The sequence below is a fragment of the Triticum aestivum genome, chromosome 3B, assembly GCF_018294505.1.
Source record: "Triticum aestivum cultivar Chinese Spring chromosome 3B, IWGSC CS RefSeq v2.1, whole genome shotgun sequence".
Lineage (NCBI taxonomy): Eukaryota > Viridiplantae > Streptophyta > Magnoliopsida > Poales > Poaceae > Triticum > Triticum aestivum.
Window position 1 is genome coordinate 586,911,245 of NC_057801.1, and position 19,204 is coordinate 586,930,448.

General features: G+C 42.7%; 1 protein-coding gene across 1 annotated transcript; it reads right to left on the reverse strand.

The window, feature by feature from the left end:
* LOC123065807 (protein MICRORCHIDIA 6) lies at positions 1-4,843 on the reverse strand. The gene is made up of 17 exons (XM_044489019.1): positions 4,313-4,843; positions 4,143-4,217; positions 4,005-4,039; positions 3,821-3,899; positions 3,475-3,564; positions 3,310-3,385; positions 3,135-3,213; positions 2,917-3,051; positions 2,535-2,633; positions 2,330-2,431; positions 2,102-2,251; positions 1,842-1,934; positions 1,494-1,657; positions 1,046-1,403; positions 802-878; positions 678-720; positions 1-584 (listed from the first exon to the last, which is right to left on the reverse strand). Exons 1-17 carry the CDS (start codon positions 4,668-4,670, stop codon positions 483-485), a joined length of 2,115 nt encoding a protein of 704 aa, XP_044344954.1. The 5' UTR covers positions 4,671-4,843; the 3' UTR covers positions 1-482.
* Positions 4,844-19,204: the final 14,361 nt, after the last annotated feature.

The following is a 19,204-nucleotide window of genomic DNA, read 5'->3' on the forward strand; positions in this document are numbered from 1 at the left end:
TGAAATAGCAAAGGGCTACAAAACCTCTAAGGCCTTGTTCGGTTGAGGCGGTTTTGGAAGGGGATTGGCAGGGATTGAGGGGGATTAGATCCCCTGCAAGCCAAAATCCCCTCCAATCCACTCCAATCCTCTTGAGAGGAGGTTTAAACGAACAAGGCCTAAAACAGTTTTAGAGATCCGAGTGCAAGACCACTCTCCTCTAGAGGGTGCCCTTCTAAAGAGTCTGCCAGAGTTGAACGAATCAATTTAAAACTGCATGTACACAGTGTACACGGGTACACATTACAAAACCCACTGTGGTCGGCATATGACAAACAGGGGAGATGAAACACCAGTCCGACCGATCTTACAGCGTTCCTCGTAACGGGCGTATCCTTCATCATGCTAAGTTGCTAGCCATTGTAAGTTCAGGTTCAACTTCCTCTGAAGTGTTTGCGGTTCTTCGTCTTCGTTTTGTGGAAGAAAACCAAGGCCAGTGACATCTACTGCATACGCGTCCTCACAGGAGTGGCGGAAATGTACTCGTTCAGTAAACTCTTGTATTGCGCCTCCGCCTGCTGAATTTGGAGCCTCAACTGTTGCTCCTGGACACGCAAGAAAATTATAAGTTCGCAACTTCCATCAGCAAAGTGCGGTTTAAGCAAAAATGTGTGTACTACTGATGACCATGGCAATACCTTGAGCAAAAGCTCCTTCCCAGCCACCTCCAACTCCAAGCACCTAGAAACAACAAATTTCATGAAATTTAGCCAAAATTACCGGTGTTTGCTAAAAAAGGCGGCAGGTGGTTTTCGAACTCACTCTTCATGGAGCTGCTGATTCTCTACCTTCAAGTGCGTGTACTCATTCAGATCTCCTTCTGTCATGTGTTGGCAAACCTGTGGCATTCAAAGGCAGCAACTCTTAAGTACAAAGTTGTAAGTTAATCAAGTGCTGTTGCAGTGGTAGGCGGAGGACACCTCTGTCAAGATGGATCATCCACAGAGCCACAGGATCGACCAATGCTGTAAGCCTGTATAAACCTAGCAATGGAAGATAGACTAACCTGATTATCGACCTCCAAACTTTGTATGGCCTGCCTCTTGCACGGATCCATCTGGACAGCATCCTCGTTTCTCCTTTTTCTTGTCTCCGTTGAATCAGTGTCAGGCGCCATCTGCGCACCTGGCACGCTGGTTCCGGCAGGAACCGATAGGTGCGGAGGAGCAAACGCGATCGGAATAGCACATGAGGGGTTATCACGGGTGCCGCCTCTCCAGGGCGCCATAGAGAGAACGGCACCGGCTGCATTCCTCTCGGACGGTTCAGCAACGGTGTCTGATCCTGTAAGCATTCCAGGAGGGGTGGGAGAAATGGATGCACAGGGTTTCTTTTGGTATCCAATCAGGTGACTATGTAAATCCCTGAAAGCAAGTGGAAATACTGATTACAGAACAGAAGCAGACTTTGGTGGTTGTGGATTTGGACGAAACAGAAGCAAAAACAGGAGTTACCAGTACTCAGTTGTCATGTCTTTCAAGCGAATGATCAGCTTCTGATACAGCTGTGACTTCTCAAAGTCTTGCTTGTCATGAGTGGGCTTGATAAAGTTCGCCTCCAGCACCCCGGCGACGCTTCTACCTTTACTGCTTGCAGAACTCAATACTCGATGGAAAGGCTGAACAGAGTTAATTTTAATGTAAACAATCAGATAAATATTTTGTTGAACAGGGCTCGACCCCTTTCCAAACAATCAGATAAAAAATATAATCAAAATGTGATTAAGTTGAGCTTGTTTTGATATTAATATGCCCACTGATCATCTTGAAACAAAGTAAACACGGAGAGAAAGTGAGGCTCACCAATATAAGGCGATTCCTGTGGTAGATATTAAATCCATGCACACTAATTGTTGGAGCACCGTTTAAGAATCCAATACTTGTAACAACCTCACCCTGAATTAAGCAAGTGGACGCAAAAATGAGCAATGCAAACATGTGGATGCAAAAAGGAGCATCGAATAAGTTTAGTAATTCCATGTTGACCTGATTATACTAAGTGAACAGGCAATGTGGGTGAAAGACGTGAAACCTGGAAAAAAATGGTGTATTTCAAGACAAACCTCCTTTTTTCGTAGGAATTCTAGGGGTGTATAAGCAACAGCTTGACGGTATATGAGGTCAGTCGCAATGCTATGGCGCTGAACTTCTTGTCCCCGAAGTATGATCTTGAAGTACCCGGGCAGCTGCAAATATAGGACAGAAGCATACACCTGCAAAACGCTAATTCAGCAATCTTTCATGAAATCATGAGTATAGGAGGTAAATGATTAGCCGTGTGATGTACTCACCCTAAGAGAATAGCGCAGTTGATTTGACAGATGGTTTTCGTTCGTTCTTTTGACAGCATTAGTTGTTTCTGCTGGATTTGGTGCACCACTAATCATAATATCCTGGTGAAAATGAAAGAGAACTTCATGACTACTGATGCCACTTCAACAACACAAAAAATTATACAAAGTCATTGAAGAAATAATATAAGCATCTGATGCTTACTTCCTCCTTGTTGTCAAAATCGAGCTCCAGAACACCATCATCATTAGACCACAAATTGAACACTATAATCTTTGTGCCATGTGGACCAATGTCACTGAACTGTTCCTCAACCATAAAATTAAAAGAATCATTAGTACACTGAACTGGTGATAAGCTACTAGTAATTACTAAACGAAATAGTACTAGCTACATGTTTTGTTTGAGCTTGATTGTTCCCCCCTTTGCAACCAATTGTGCCGTTTATCTCGAAGACAAGCAGATGATACTTCTAGCTTTGAAAGGTCTAAGATTTGCATGTTTGGTAAAATCATTGTCTTCTAAGGGTGTAATAAAAACATAGTATCTACAGAACAGCAGCCAATAGGAAGGACGTCTAACTTACATTACCCATCAGCTCTTCTTCTGTTGCAAAAGGGGACCATTTTAATAACACGGACAGATTTGAGAAGAACTGATCTGCACCATGTCGCTCATACTGTATAGCGTCCCCTGTCAATAAATCGTACTTGTAGTCCACCTAATGAAAACAAAAAATATCATCAGAACCATCAACATATTTTTATCAGTGCCGTGCCAAAGAAATCGGTTCACATAGCATACCATGGGAACTACGACATCCTTTTGACCGGTTTCCGCCAAGAAGGTGTAAGAGAGAAGACCCACCGATTGTGTAGGTCCACTGCAAAACCAGCAGTAGTTTGGCATTAACTCAATACAAAGTAAGGCACAAAGATAACAAGTTATTGCACTAAAGCAAATAGAAGTGACTCTATACCTGCCCTTCATGCAACGACTGAAGACGATAGCGTCTGCCCCTAGCCGCATTGTGCTAGTCTTGAAACCGTTGCCATCTGTCAGGAAGCCAATTGCCAATACATGAGAAGTTATATAGTTTTTGGGACAGGATAATTAAGTATGAAACTGAGCTAGTATAACATACATTGTCCAATTGAAGAACCCGATTGCTTGTCGGAAAATCCAAAGCTCATGCAACGCCTCATGGAATCGGGGTCCATGCCTCCGCCATCATCTTTTGTAACAAAAAGCAAGTTCATAAAAACTATTTTAGTTTTCTGCAGCATTTATGAGTTAGGATACTCTGGTGTTCGAACTCAATGTAATGCAAGATTTTCCAATATTTCTTTTAGTAGTTATATCTGAATATAGTGTCAGATGTACAATTTATAAGAAATCTTTTCAGATCGTTTTATGTCCGTTTCGTCAGGATATCGCTTGCCATTCTGAAGAAAGAAAACATAGTGCTACTACAAGATTAACAGGGTTACCTTGAACAAGTAAAGCTGGCGAGCCGTTTCGCTTGTTAACGATTTTGTCCACCATGATTCTAGTAGCTCCAGTTTTGATCTGCCATCAAACAAATCCAATCAGACATACGAGCCCAAATTACGTACAAAATGCGCTCCTGTTCATACCGGAAACGCAACGGAAACAATGAAGCTACTGAATTACCTCGTCGACCGCGTTATCCAGCAACTCTGCAACGGCTGCAATTAAGGCAGAAAGAAGGTGTAAAGACGCAAATGCACAAGCAAAATATTAACTTTTGGCAGCAGATGGAGAAATTACAGCAACCGCGTAACCGCTCACCTCCAAATGGCCATTTGTGCGAGGTCGCGTTCGAGTGGAGGAATTTCGGGTGGACGCACATTCGGCTTCCCACATCTGCCGAGGAGGGCAAGCAAGAAGAAGGGACGGTGAGAAAGCATGCGAAACGGCGAAATTGGCAGGAAAGAACCGGGACATTGCGGCGTACTTACTTCGAGGCGGTTGCGCGGGGCTCCCGCCGGCCGCGTCGTAGTCGCCGGCGCTCCAGAACTTCCTGCTGACGCGCGCGGCGGGGAGAGGAGGAGGAGCGGGGCGGCGAGCCGGGGCGCCCGCCGCCTCGACGTCGAGCCTCCCGTCGCGGCTGAAGCCGCCTTCGGGCTCGAGGGAGGCGGCCTGCTGCGGGGCCGCGGAGACGCGCGCGCCGCGGCCCAGCGGCGTCGGCGCCGCCTGGCAGACGCCGAACCCGGGGACGCCTCGCTGGCTGGTGACCGGGGCCAAGAATGGCTTCACGTCCCGCCGCGTGTCCATGGGGTCCGTCGTCGTCCCGGTGTGGCGGTTCCCTGTGCACATGTCAGACACGACGGATGGCGATGGATCAGTGGCGCGATATGGCCGTGCAGTTGCGAGATCACGTCCCTGATTAACCGAGGGAAACCAACAAATTCTCCACAGCAGAAAACAAGAAAAGAAGTGTGGGCAGAGAAAATATAGCAAAAGTAATTTTCAGCCCTGATGATGAAAGGTTTAAGGCAAGGAGAGTTTTGTAAACCTAATTTTAATACCTTTTGAAACACCACAGATTCAATCTGAAGTGTATGTGCCCCTTTAGGCTATCTTCATGGGTATATATACTTAAGTGGGGGAGGGGAGGGAAAGAGTCCGATTTGTACAAGACTTGTTTGTTGAATCAGAGGAGGAAACCAATCTATTCCTATTTGTATGCCTACCCCTTGGGTATCCCTAGCTTTTAGGAGACAACTAGTAGTTTAGATTTGGTGTTGTTAGTTATCCTTTCACCTTTTTAGGAAGAAAAAAAATTGGAGAGGACTCCTTCAAAGATCTATACCAAGTGAATAGGACAAAGCAAACTAATCTCTAACAAATTTCATCTTTATGCTTTTCTTGTTATACTGATTTTTTTTGTCAATGCTAGGAAACTCACCCTCACTGTAAAAAAAAATAACTTATATCCCACATCCGAGTTGAGATCAACACATCAAGTCCACTCAATTAATTATCCAGTTTTGTTAACGCACATCTAGATGTGCTCTAAGTATTGTACACCTAAATCCTATGTAATTGATTTTGCGCTAAGATTTGTGTAAGCATTTTTTTCTCTATTCTAATTGAGTCACTTAGATGTGCAATAACTACGGCACATCATGTACCCTAGACAAATCCTTAATTATCTTATTCACAGAAAAATGCCCTGTTATGCGAATAGTCTCTCTCTCAATTAATTACTCTGTGTCGATTTATATTGAATTGACTATCTTTACTACTAAAAGAGAATTGCTATGTTCTCCTCAGCTCCTTTTGTCGCCCCTGCATTTTTTTTCTACTGACTCAATCAAATCAAATCAAATCTTACTAAAACATTAACTAAATCTTTTTTTAGTTTTACCTTCCTCTACTCATATCCAAATTTTAACAAGGCGTGCAACTAAATCAAAACTTTGCTTGCCTTCCTCTACCCATACTAAATCAAATCAAATCTTATCAAAACATAACATATTATGCGATTAAGATTTATGTCAAATACGATTGATGTTGAACCACTAAAATATGTATGCACCCCTTGAAACGCACGCACAATGAGCTAGTAACACAGTAAAAGCCATCGGAGGCTAGGTTAAACCCCTGACAACCAAGAGTGAATATTTAACCTTACTTGTTATAACTGCGGGATGCATATTTTCTATGCAATTACCAACCATTTTATTAATAATATGGTTGTGTACCATAAAAATATATTTTAGCTACTTACTGAGTCAGACAAAATTAAGGCATGGGGTAATTGAGGTGGTTTTCAAGGTAAAGTTGTCAGACAAAATTAATAGATCTGAAAACAATATGGGAGGGGCTGAGAAGAAAAAGAGAGCGAGCGAACGAAAGAAAGAACCCGAGACAGGGCCTTGTATATACTTTTAATAAAAAGAGATTAGGACAAGACTTTTGACTGGCATAGAAAAACACAAAATCTTTTTGATGGGCAATCTCCAAAAATATCCGAACAAGTCCATAATCGATCTAGATGCAAAAAAACAAATAAGACCCTAGTGATATAGATCCAAAAATCATTTTCTTTCTTGAGAAAATTGAATTGCCTGATGTACAACAATACAAAAGCAGAAAAAGTAACTCACCTAGAAAATCCTTTGGATAGTACAACACAGGAAGAGGAAAACTGTTGTTCTCAATATACTTACGTGTGCCTGTGGATTCACAAGTCAAACTGTTGTTCTCTTGTCGCCTATCCACTTCCGCGGTGGTCTTCTTGGATCAGATCAAGAAACCTCAATGTTTTGATGCTTTTGCCAATTGATGAGGCCTCTTAATTTGTCAATAACTTCTATTGGAAGTTCCTTCAACTTCAGAAGCTTTTGCCCTGCCCTTGATGACAGTGCCAAACCCTAGCAATTAGGGATCTGCAATCTAAGGTGTTAGTACAATGAAGCCCTTCCACACATATTTATATGCCAAGAGAATATACATGAACCTTTAGGCTTTGGTCCAAAACAGAGTCCTATACATATTTTTAAGGAAGGAAACATGTCCAGGAACATATACTGGGCCAGGTACCCAGGTAGAAGTCCTACTCCAACACGTCATTATCAAAACAAAATCCTTCGGTCAGAGCAGAATCCTTGTAGAACAAGCCTTCCTTTGTTTTATATTCCAAATGTCCATGCCTATTAATAGTATATAACTCTAATTTATGGTACCTAGACCTACTTGAGTTGGACCAGCATAAACTAGAGATTAGAACGTAATATAGCAAAAAAAAGTTAAGAAGGTAGGGATATCATATTTGCTCAAAAAAGAAAAAGACAGATATTAGAATAGATACTCCCTCCAATTAATATTAATTGTGGTTGATTTAGTACAACTTTGTACTCCCTCCGTCCTTTTTACTCCACATATAAGATTTGTCTAAAGTCGAACTTCGTAAAGTTTGATCAAATTTACATTTAAAATTATCAACATCTACAACGTTATAGTTATATGGTATGAAAACTAATTTCATGATGTATCTAATGATATTACTTCTGTCTTGTGAGTGTTGATATTTCTTCATATGAAGTTGGTCAAATTTTATGAAACTTTAATTTCAAACGAATATTATATGCAGAGTAAAAGAAGGAGGGAGTATTGAGTTGTAATAAGTCATCAAATATTAATAAGAGCATCTCTAGCAGACCCCTTATATCGCGTCGACCCGCAAAATAACCGCCAGTTTACGGTTTTGCACGAAAAAAGTGGTCCGAACAAACACAGTAAACACGTCTGACCCTTCAATTTTTTTGAGGGACCCGGTGAATTGCCCCCTCCGATCCGCGGAAACATAGTTTTCACCCCCACCCCGTCGGTGCCCTGTATCTCACGAAAGCGGTTGGTGGAAGGGGCATTTCAGCCCGCGCGCGTTCCCCACCCCCACCCCGCAGCCACCCGACACCATCGCCGTCCGCCCGCCGCCTTCGATTCCGGCAATATCCACCGACGGAATCACGTCGCCGGGCTGCTCCAGACCCGGTTCCACCGCGCCGCTTCGGGCGCCTCGGATCCGTCGAGCCAAGTCGCCCTCGGGTCGCGGCCACCCCGGATCGATGGCCGCCAGTCGCTGCCTGCACCGAATTCGCCGAGCCGAGCCGCCCCCAGGCCGACCGCCACCGGCGAGTCCTTTTCTGCCCCTTCTGGTTTGACTTAGCGAACGATTTGTAGATGAATTTCCGTTCATGCGAGCTCAGGTGCAACTTGTAGATGGATTTGAGCCCTTGCGATAAATTTTTGCTCGAGGATTCGTCCTTGTCCGACGACTCGGACGTAGAGGCATGGGCAGTAAAACCTGCCATTTTGCATCCATTTCATTTAATTCATGTGTGATTTGTATCATTGTATCATTGTTGTATTCGGGACAATTCTTGTATTGAATTATTAGTTTAATTCGGTAATTTGAATAATTATTGTAATTTGGATGATTGTTGTATTATAATATTCCCATCTTACCTTATATTGAATCCATAATTGTGTAATATGTGATATATGTGACAAATTCAGAAAAAACCACGTGTTTTGCGGGATGGCGAGGGTTTTTGCCGAACAGACCCCGCATGCAGATGTTTTACAGTCCCGCTATGCAGGGTCTGTTTGGCCGCAACCCTCTCGCCAGCCCGCAAAACTTGTTTTTCGTGAATTGTTAACGTACTATAAGGGTCCACGATATAAGGGGTATGCTAGAGATGCTCTAAGGCTAGTCGGTTCCCTACGTACTCGGAAATGAAGTGACTCGTATGTGGAGGACACCAAATCCGAAATCGACCATAATCGACAACTAGAGAAACCAGAAATGAACAGGTCAGATCATCTACGACAGAGGACGCCAAACTCGGGTCCTTAAACACCCGTGGATGCGTGCGTCCGCGGGCAGTGACCGGTCACACCTCAAATTTTCCTTCGCACAACTAGACACCTCAATTAGCAGACCTCAAATTCATACAAACACATGCAATGTAAACGATACAACACGCATCATGCGGCTACTACATCAACACATGCCATCGGACTACCGAAATTTGGCATGTTCTACCTACGTACTACTATGGAGAAAGATCATCCATGGTTGAGTTTTCCTTTCCCGTCTTTCTCGCCGAAGTAGCGCTCAAAAACGCAATATGGATCAAGTCAGATCTGCTCTTCACCGGAGCTGTCCGACCCGTCGCTGTCCCCCTCCTCTTTCAGGGCAGTCCGACCATGGCACAGACCGCCTGATTTTGCTCTCGAGAAAGGGCGCGCGTCTTACTTCTCTATTGCTTCTTTAGGTTGTGGGCACAAATGACTTTCTCCTCCGTGGCAGCACACGCCACTGCATCCGCCTCCGCCAGGTCGGCAGCAAGGGGGGGGGGCTCTGTCACCCTCATCCTCTCCTTCTCATGGCGGGCACATCGATCCATGTAGCACTCATACTCCGGCGGACCGAAGATGGGGGGCCACCATAGAGTGAAAAGAGCATCGTTATTCCGGTTTAGAGGGTCGGCTTGCTAGCTTCTTGTATTTTTTTCTTTTTCTTCCCTGTACACATCTAGATGTGCTCTAGTTATTGTACATCTAAGTGACTTAATCAAGCATAATAGAAAAAGGAAATGGGAAAGAAGATATGGCATAGGATTTATGTGTGCGATACATATGGCACATCTAGATGTGCTTTAGCAAAACTATTTTTATTTAACATATTTCTTGGTAAGATTATTATCTATATAGTTATCATGAAAAAAATACATGACAAGTGTTATTACCACCTCATCAAGATTGGTTTAATCCACGTCTAGTCATTGTGTTGTCTTTCTTTTTGCCCATTGGTCTCAGTATTGGGTTGCAACCCAATACAACATTCAGTCCTGATAATGTTGTGTTGCCATCTGTTATCATCGTTCGCCACCGTTAGGTGTGTGCAATGGAAACAAGGGGTTGAACTCGCATTGTTTAGGCAGTCATAGGAAAGATCTATAGTAAAAAAACGAGAAAGATATTGACGAGGAGGACGAGGGTGGAAGGGTGTTATTGAAGCTGGAGCACATTGTGTTGCAGAAGCAATTGTGGTGTGTTGGTTTTAATGAAGCCACGACAATGAGTCCTCGACATGGATTTCAGTGGAAAGGATACAACATAATGTAAAGACATCAAACCCACAGGTAGGTGACATAAGAATCTATAGTTTAGTACGAGAATCCTCTATGTACCAACATAATTTGTGGTAAATGATTGCAATCTCAACAATACATACAATTGGAATCCCAACATCCTCAAACTGATAAACATCACAAATACAAAATTATGCCAAACCACATTGTAATGCCTTACCTTTGCATCCAAGCCGCAGTCCGTGCTCTTACTCCAAGGTGATGCAGAGAACGAAGTAACCAAATTGAGCGCCTCTTTGGTCCTACATACATAAAAATAGGAATTGCATGAATGCCTGATTGTGCAAAGCAAGAACATTGGATTCTCAACGAGATGGAATGGATGGATATATTTCTATGAAATCTGGTGCGGAATCATGAGTGAAGAAAAATCATATGGATTCTAATCATACGAATCAAACAACCTTCACTAGGAAATTTTTGAAGGATTAAAATCATCTACAATTCCGTAGTCCCTTTGAATCTATGAGGCCCTTAGATCTAGATCTATTAGTATTCTAGACCCGATATTTGGGGTGTACAAAGCCCTCGCCAGCTCGCAAAACATGTTTTTCGCGAATTGTAAACGTACTATAAAGGTCCGTGATATCTCTAAGGCTAATCAGTTCCGTACGTACTCAAAAATGAACTGAAAGTTAGAAAGAATCTGACTCGTATGTGGAGGCCTCTAGACTCGAAACCGAACATAATCGACAACTAGAGAAACCAGAAACGAACAGCTCAGAGCATCTACGATAGAGGACGCCAAACTCGGGCCCTCAAATGCCCATGGATGCACGTGTCCGCGGGCAGTGACCTGTCACACCTCAAATTTTCCTTCGCACAACTGGACACCTCAATTAGCAAACCTCAAATTCATACGAACACATGCAATATAAACAATACAACACACATCGTGCGGCTACTACATCAGCACATGCCATCAGACTACCAAATTTTGGCATGTTCTACCTACATACTACTATGGAGAAAGATCATCCATGGTTGACCTTTCCTTTCCCGTCTTTCCCGTCAAAGTAGTGCTCGAAAACGCAAAATGGATCAAGACGGATCTGCTCTTCACCAAAGCTGTCCGACCCGTCACTGTCCTCCTCCTCTTTCGTGGCAGTCTGACCATGGCACAGACCGCCCGATTTTGCTCTCGAGAAAGGGCGTGCACCTTACTTCTCTGTCGCTTCTTTACGATGCGGGCCCAAATGAATTTCTCCTTCGTGGTAGCACAGGCCGCTGCATCCGCCAAGTCGACAGCGAGGCGGGCCTCGTTCACCCTCATCCTCTCCTTCTCATGGAGGGCACACTGATCCATAGCACTCATACTCCGGAGGACCGGAGATGGGAGGGCACCATAGAGTGAAAAGAGCATCCTTATTCCGGTTTTAGAGGGTTGGCTTGCTAGCTTCTTGCTTTTTTCCCCAGTACACATCTAGATGTGCTCTAGTCATTGCACATCTAAGTGATTTAATCAAGCATAATAGAAAAAGAAAATACACATACAAATCTCCGCCTAAGATCAATGATATAGGACTTATATGTGCGATACTTATGGCACATCTAGATGTGCTTTAGCAAAACTGTTTTTATTTAACATATTTCTTGGTAAGTTTATTATCTATATAGTTATCATGAAAAATATACATGACAAGTGTTATTGCCACCTCATCAAGATTTGTTTAATCCACATCTAGTCATTGTGTTGTCTTTTGCCCATTGGTCTCTTGATAACCCACAAGTATAGGGGATCGCAACAGTTTTCGAGGGTAGAGTATTCAATCCAAATTTGTTGATTTGACACAAGGGGAGCCAAAGAATATTCTCAAGTATTAGCAGCTGAGTTGTCAATTCAACCATACCTGAAAACTTAGTATCTGCAGCAAAGTGTTTAGTAGCAAAGAAATATGATAGTAGTGGTAGCGGTAAAAAAAGTAAAGACACTAAAAGTAATGTTTTTGATATTTTGTAGTGATTGTAACAGCAGCAACGGAAAAGTAAATAAGAGAGAACCAGTATATGGAAAACTCGTAGGCACTGGATTAGCGATGGATAATTATGCCGGACGTGGTTCGTCATGTAACAGTCATAACATAGGGTGACACAGAACTAGCTCCAGTTCATCAATGTAATGTAGGCATGTATTCCGTATATAGTCATACGTGCTTAGGGAAAAGAACTTGCATGACATCTTTTGTCCTACCCTCCCAGGGCAACGGGGTCCTATTAGAAACTAAGGGATATTAATGCCTCCTTTTAATAGAGAACCGGAGTAAAGCATTAGCACAAAGTGAATACATGAACTCCTCAAACTATGGTCATCACCGGGAGTGGTCCCGATTATTGTCACTTCGGGGTTGCCGGATCATAACACATAGTAGGTGACTATAGACTTGCAAGATAGGATCAAGAACACACATATATTCATGAAAACATAATAGGTTCAGATCTGAAATCATGGCACTCGGGCCCTAGTGACAAGCATTAAGCATAGCAAAGTCATAGCAACATCAATCTCATAACATAATGGATATTAGGGATCAAACCCTAACAAAACTAACTCGATTACATGATAAATCTCATCCAACCCATCACCGTCCAACAAGCCTACGATGCAATTACTCACACATGGCGGTGAGCATCATGAAATTGGTGATGGAGGATGGTTGATGATGACGACGGTGACGAATCCCCCTCTCCGGAGCCCAAACGGACTCCAGATCAGCCCTCCCGAGAGAGATTAGGGCTTGGCGGCGGCTCCGTACCGTAAAACGCGATGATTTCTTCTCTCTGATTTTTTCTCCCCGAAAGCCAATATATGGAGTTGGAGTTGGCGTCGGAGGGCCACCAGGGGGCCCACGAGGTAGGGGGCGTGCCCAGGGGGGGCGCCCCCACCCTCGTGGACAGGGTGTGGGCCCCTTGGTCTTCATCTTTTGCGAGGATTTTTTATTGTTTTTCTAAGGTGTTCCGTGGAGTTTCAGGTCATTCCGAGAACTTTTATTTTCTGCACAAAAAACAACACCATGGCAGTTCTGCTAAAAACAGCGTCAGTCCGGGTTAGTTCCATTCAAATCATACAAGTTAGAGTCCAAAACAAGGGCAAACGTGTTTAGAAAAGTAGATACGACGGAGACGTATCATCTCTCCAGTATTGGGTCGCAACCCAATCCAACATTTAGTCCTGATAATGTTGTGTTGGCATCTGTTATCGTCGTTCGCCACTGTTAGGTGTGTGCAATGGAAACAATGGGTTGAACTCACAGTGTTTAGGTAGTGGTAGGAAAGATCTATAGTAAAAAACGAGAAAGATATTGACGAGGACGAGGGTGGAAGGGTGTTATTGAAGGTGGAGCACATTGTGTAGCAGAAGCAATTGTGGTGTGTTAGTTTTGATGAAGCCACAACAATGAGTCCTCGATATGGATTTCAATGGAAAGGATACAACATAATGTAAAGACATCAAACCCACAGGTAGGTGAAATAAGAATCTGCAGTTTAGTATGAGAATCCTCTATGTACCAACATAATTTGTTGTAAATGATTGCAATCTCAACAATACATACAATTGGAATCTCAAGATTCTCAAACTGGTAAACATCGCAAGTATAAAATTATGCCAAACCACATTGTAATGCCTTACCTTTGCATCCAAGCCGCAATCCATGCTCTTACTCCAAGGTGATGCAGAGACCGAAGTAACCAAATTGAGCGCTTCTTTGATTCTACATACACAAAAACAGGAATTGCATGAATGCCTGATTGTGCAAAGAAAAAACATTGGATTCACAACGGGATGGAATGGATGGATATAATTTCTATGAAATCTGGTGCGGTATCATAAGTGGAGAAAAATCATACGGATTGTAATCATACGAATCAAACAACCTTCGTTGGGAAATTTTCGAAGGATTAAAATCCTCTACAATTCCTTAGTCCCTTTGAATCTATGAGGCCCTTAGATCTAGATCTATTAGTATTCTAGACCCGAGATTTGGGGTGGACAACAGTCGCAAGCGGTGGGTGGATCAAGGAGGCGGCCATGCGCATGACTAGTGGGTTAGGTGCCGGGGCGGCAGGAAGGAATCTTATATCAATGATTTGGCGAAGATAAGACTGAGACGACGTCAGTGTTGAATTTGAAAGAAAGATGACAGTCGAGTGTGACGAGAACGCCTTCAAAGTCATGTGGATGACTATGGTATCCCATCTTTGGATCTAGCCTAGCAAGTGGCGGAGGTAAAGGATGGCCAGGGTGGGCCATGGCCCACCATGATATATGGAAATAGCTCACTCAAGCCCACCCTGCGCAATGGGCTAGGTCCGCCACTGAGCCTAGATGGCAATTGCCATAAATTCATATGTTATTCTATCTTTTTCCTTTTTCCTTTGTATGAGAGTGCGCCATTTCTTTTTCCTATTTTCTGGCCAAGCTGTTCTTTTATGAGGAAACAATCAAGCAGAGTATACAAGGAAGGAAGAGGTGTTAGATACTTACATGTAAGGCCGTCGATGAGGAAAATGTTATTCAACAATTTAGGCGCCATGTATTAGTCATTTGGTGGAAAACGCACACTTGAGACGCACATTCTGGCCGGCCCATGTAACAAGCAAATAGTTCAGGTTTCCTAGTTTCGGGAACATTCCAACGTTCCTTCATCCTTTTTTTATGTTTTTTATCTACCTGTTTAACGACGCCTTTTCATTTTTTTCCTATTATTTTCCTTTTTTATTTTTTCTTCTTTTAATTTGAGAATATTTTTCAAATGCGTGAATATTTTATGAAATTCATGAGTATTTTTATATTCATGAGTTTCTTAAAGTTTCACTAACATTTTTTTCAAAATCATGAATAGATTTAAATCCGTGAACATTTTAGTTTACAAATAATTTTTGAAAAAATTGTGGAAATTGTTTTTAAAAGTTCACTTTTTTGAAATGTAAATAATTTTAAAAATTTGTCAACATATCTAGATATCCAAAAAATTATTAAAAATATTGAAGTTACTGGTTTAAATATTCAAAAGAATGACAACTGTTTTTTTTTCTGAATTAGGATGCAAGACATGAAAAAAAAAATCAAACGAGCCAATCGAGCGGACTAGCAATGAGTGAACAAGCTTTCATGGTTCGAGGCCCAGTGTGCGCTTTAGAGGTATTTTTGGTGCCTTAAGCGCTAAATAAGGGAGCAACTAATACGAGGGTAACCCATGCATGGTCACTCCACCGGCAAAATCATGAAAAAAACGTGGTATTAAACAATTTTTTACAGGGTGTGCTTCACATGTTGAAAGTGCGTTATATCGACTAGAGGGGGAGTGAATATGCGATTTTTATAAATTCTTCACTGAGGATTTTTGCCGGTGGGGAAATTCCTTAGCGAAGAACTATTAGCAGCGGAATAAATACTCAGAAGTAAACATAACAGGATACAGACAGAGTCATCATGATGAAATGAAGACAAGCACAGAGTACAGAAAGCGTAAACACATGATAACACAAGATGAAGACAAACAGACTGAAGAAATTGAACTGAGAAAATCAAGAAAGTCTTCAGTCAAAGTCTTCAAACACAGATATGAACAATCACTGAACACAGTATTGAGGAAATGAAAGAGTTGAGGAAATAAAATCAGTAAGGTTGGTGAAGACAATGATTTGGTAGACCAGTTCCAACTGTTGTCTCAGTTGTACGTCTGGTTGGAGCGGCTGACTATTTAAACTCGAGGACACGCAGTCCCGGACACCCAGTCGCTGAGCACGCAGCTCAGGACACCAAGTCCTCACTGTATTCTCCTTGAACTAAGGTCACACAGACCTCGTCCAATCACTCGTGGTAAGACTTCAGGCGACTTCCAAACCTTCACAGACTCGGTCACTCGGCGATCCACAATTCCTCTTGGATGCTCTAGACCATGACGCCTAACCGTCTGGAAGAAGCACAGTCTTCAAAGGTAACAAGCGTCGGATCCACGCAGTATCAATCTCTTCAGTGATGCTCAATCACTTTGGGTTTGTAGGTGTTTGGGTTTGGGGTTTTTCCTCACTCGATGATTTTCGCTCAAAGTCCTCGGAGGATGGGTTGCTCTCAAATGACAAGTGTCAGTTTCTCTCGGAGCAGCCAACCAACTAGTGGTCGTAGGGGGCGGCTATTTATAGCCTAGGGAGCAGCCCGACATGATAACACATAAATGCCCTTGTCTGATATGACCGTTAGGTGAATAAGATATTTTGGGACAGCTCGCGCGTAGCACATCAACGGTCGGAAATTTGACTATCAAATTCCTCAGGGCTATCATGATCCTCACTGTGTAGGCAATCCGCACTGGCGAATTCCTAACTCCTCAGTCAGAACAAATTCCTCAGCGACTAGAAGAACTTTGTCTCTGTCACTGAAGAAATTGACTGAACTGTATGAGATTTCCAAAGGCTTCACTCGAAGGGTTTGGTAGGTGTAGGATTTTGAGTTGAGCATCACTTGGGAATTTTTCCTTAGTATTTCCTCAACCCCCTTTAATAGTACGGTGTTTCCTTTGACTCAAGAAAGAGAAAAACAAAACTATGAAAACAAAAGTCTTCAAGCTTCATATTCCTTGCATGAATATCAAGTCTTCATGGTAACACAAATTTCTTCACTTTCAAAGTATTCATGAAAGTCTTCAGAAATACCAAAATCTTCAGTCGAAGATATTAATTTTTAGGGGTCGACTTTCCCGGTAAGTATCAAACTCCTCATAGACTTATAGACCTGTGTACACTCACAAACGCATTAGTCCCTTAACCTATAAGTCTTCAATACACCAAAATCACTAAGGGGCACTAGATGCACTTACAATCTCCCCCTTTTTGGTGATTGATGATAACATAGGTTAAGTTTTCAACGGGGATAAACATGTGAAGTGTAAGTACTGATATTGAGGAATTTGATTGCAAGATATAGAAGAACTCCCCCTGAAGATGTGCATAGTGAGGAATTTGCTTTTGAAGCAATGCACACTTGAAGAGTTGAATCATGGAGATCTCCCCCTATATCTTGTAATTCATACACGCATTTGACATGTGATATGAAGAATTTGAAATGCATGATGAAATATGGTGCCTGATGAAATTCAGCATGCGTGCAGTAACATTAATGAGGAACAAGCATGCAGAATAACATAGCAAGAGTGTCAAAGCACAGTGCATCAAAAGTATCAGGGCACCATCGGGTTTAAGATTACAACTCGATCCAATAAAGTTTCAGAAGAATGAGAGTTGTAACTTAACAACAACAAAAACGCCCATATAAAAGACCCGCTTGAAGACTAACTCAAATTTCTCCCCCTTTGTCATCAAATGACCAAAAGGATCGAAACTGAGGACTAACGCCCCTGAAGAATATCAAGTTGATGGAGGAGCGCCAGCGTTGTTGGGGTCGGTTGTTGTAGTAGGTCCTGCCGCAGTGTCGTCCAAATCTTCATTTTCATCAGTCTCGCGTGATGAAGAATAGGAGCTGGCCACCAAGGAAGGAACTTTGACCTTCTTGAACTTCTTCGGGGGGGGGGGTGCAGACCAGTCAAATTCTTCCTTGAGACCCATATTCTTCAGATCTGTAGCGCTGTAGACATGAGATAGAACAGCCCAGGTACGGTTGAAGGTTTCATGGAGGTAGTATTGGTTTTTCTTCACTGCATTGTGTGTTGAGGTCATGTTGTGAAGAATTGAACCAAACCGACGCTTGACCCATTTATGATTGCGATCAACCTTCTGATGAAGACTGAGGAGTAACTCACGATCAGTCATCACCCTGGGAGCTGTGGCTTGAGGATTTTGCTTGGCGGCAGAGTCATGTGTGGCAGAGTCATCATTGGTGGAGTAGGATGCAGCCTTGCGAAATTGACCATCCAATGGACGAATGCCTTCAGCTATCACAGCAGATGCCTTGCCTTTGTCATCAACTAAGGAATATGTCTGTTTAAGGACTTCAATCGGGGGCAAGTAGCTGCCATGGTTCAAAGTGTCAGCTTTGTAATTTAGTGAAGCCCTTGTTCTGATGAATCTCATAATCCATGGTGCATAAGGCTTCAGCTCAAATGGTGACATAGCAATATTCGCTAGAGTCCTCATGAAGAAATCATGGAAGTTGATGGGAATGCCATGAATGATATTGAAAAGCATGTTCTTCATGATGCCAACGACCTCTTCATCATTTGAGTCGTGGCCTTTGATAGGACTCATTGTCTTCGACAGAATGCGATAGACAGTCCTAGACACATATAGTAATTCCTTGACGAGGAATTTGGTTCGAGGGGCCTGCCCTGGCTTCAAAGGCTTCATCAGCACTTGCATGAAATGATTTGAAAGTTCAGGTTCACTGTAGACACAATGAGCACCGTCAAGGGGAGGACTGAGTGGGAGGGCACGAAGCAATTCAGTTGCGGGTGCCTTGTAGTGAGTATTTTCAGACATCTAGTCCAACACCCATGAATTCACATCTTCAGAGTTCCCTGTGATGTGCAGCGTTAGAATTGAAGAATGAGTTCTTCATTCCAGTCACAGATGTCAGTGCAGAAATTTAGCAATCCAGCATCGTGAAGAACACTGAGGACTAGCTCGAAGCATGGCAGAGACCCCATGTCTACATGAGGAATGTGTTCATGATCGAAGACTTTGTCTTTGTTGAACAGTACTGAGGAATAGAAATTTGCTTGACTTGCAGTCCAGAAACGCCTCTTCCTTATGCGAGCAGAGTCATAGGGGTTATAGTCAGTGAAGAACACATGCTCGCTGAAGAAATCTTCAGCCTTGAACTTTTGCTTCTTTGAGAATGGATCCGTTGGCTTGGGCACTGGAGTGTCAGGGCATGTACAATGTTCTATCTTAGCAATGCCACGTAGGATAAATGATGAGGTGGATGAGAGAGAAATCATAAGAGAAGGCTTGTCTTCTCTTAATTAAGAGAAGGCAAGAGATGATCTCTTAGCACAATATGTCTCACCACATTTTTAGGAATAACTAATTTTTGAAGATAAGGCTAAGAGATGACCCATTATAGACATGTTTTTTGTCATCTCTAAATTACATGCAATATTTAAGATAAGGCTACCTTATCGACCATTGTACATGCCCTCAGTGAGTTGCATCACAACCTCAGGAATCGCAATCTCAGGTTCTTCAGACTGAGAAATTTCTGGTTCCTCTTCAGTAGCAGGTTGTGTGTTC

Excerpts from the sequence above, each read along its gene's own strand:
- LOC123065807 (XM_044489019.1), bottom strand. The coding sequence starts at position 4,670 with ATGTGCACAGGGAACCGCCACACCGGGACGACGACGGACCCCATGGAC. Across the intron at positions 4,040-4,142 it reads GCACAAATGGCCATTTGGAG|CCGTTGCAGAGTTGCTGGAT; the intron begins GTGAGCGGTTAC and ends CCTTAATTGCAG. Across the intron at positions 879-1,045 it reads GTTTGGAGGTCGATAATCAG|GTTTGCCAACACATGACAGA; the intron begins GTTAGTCTATCT and ends TGAATGCCACAG.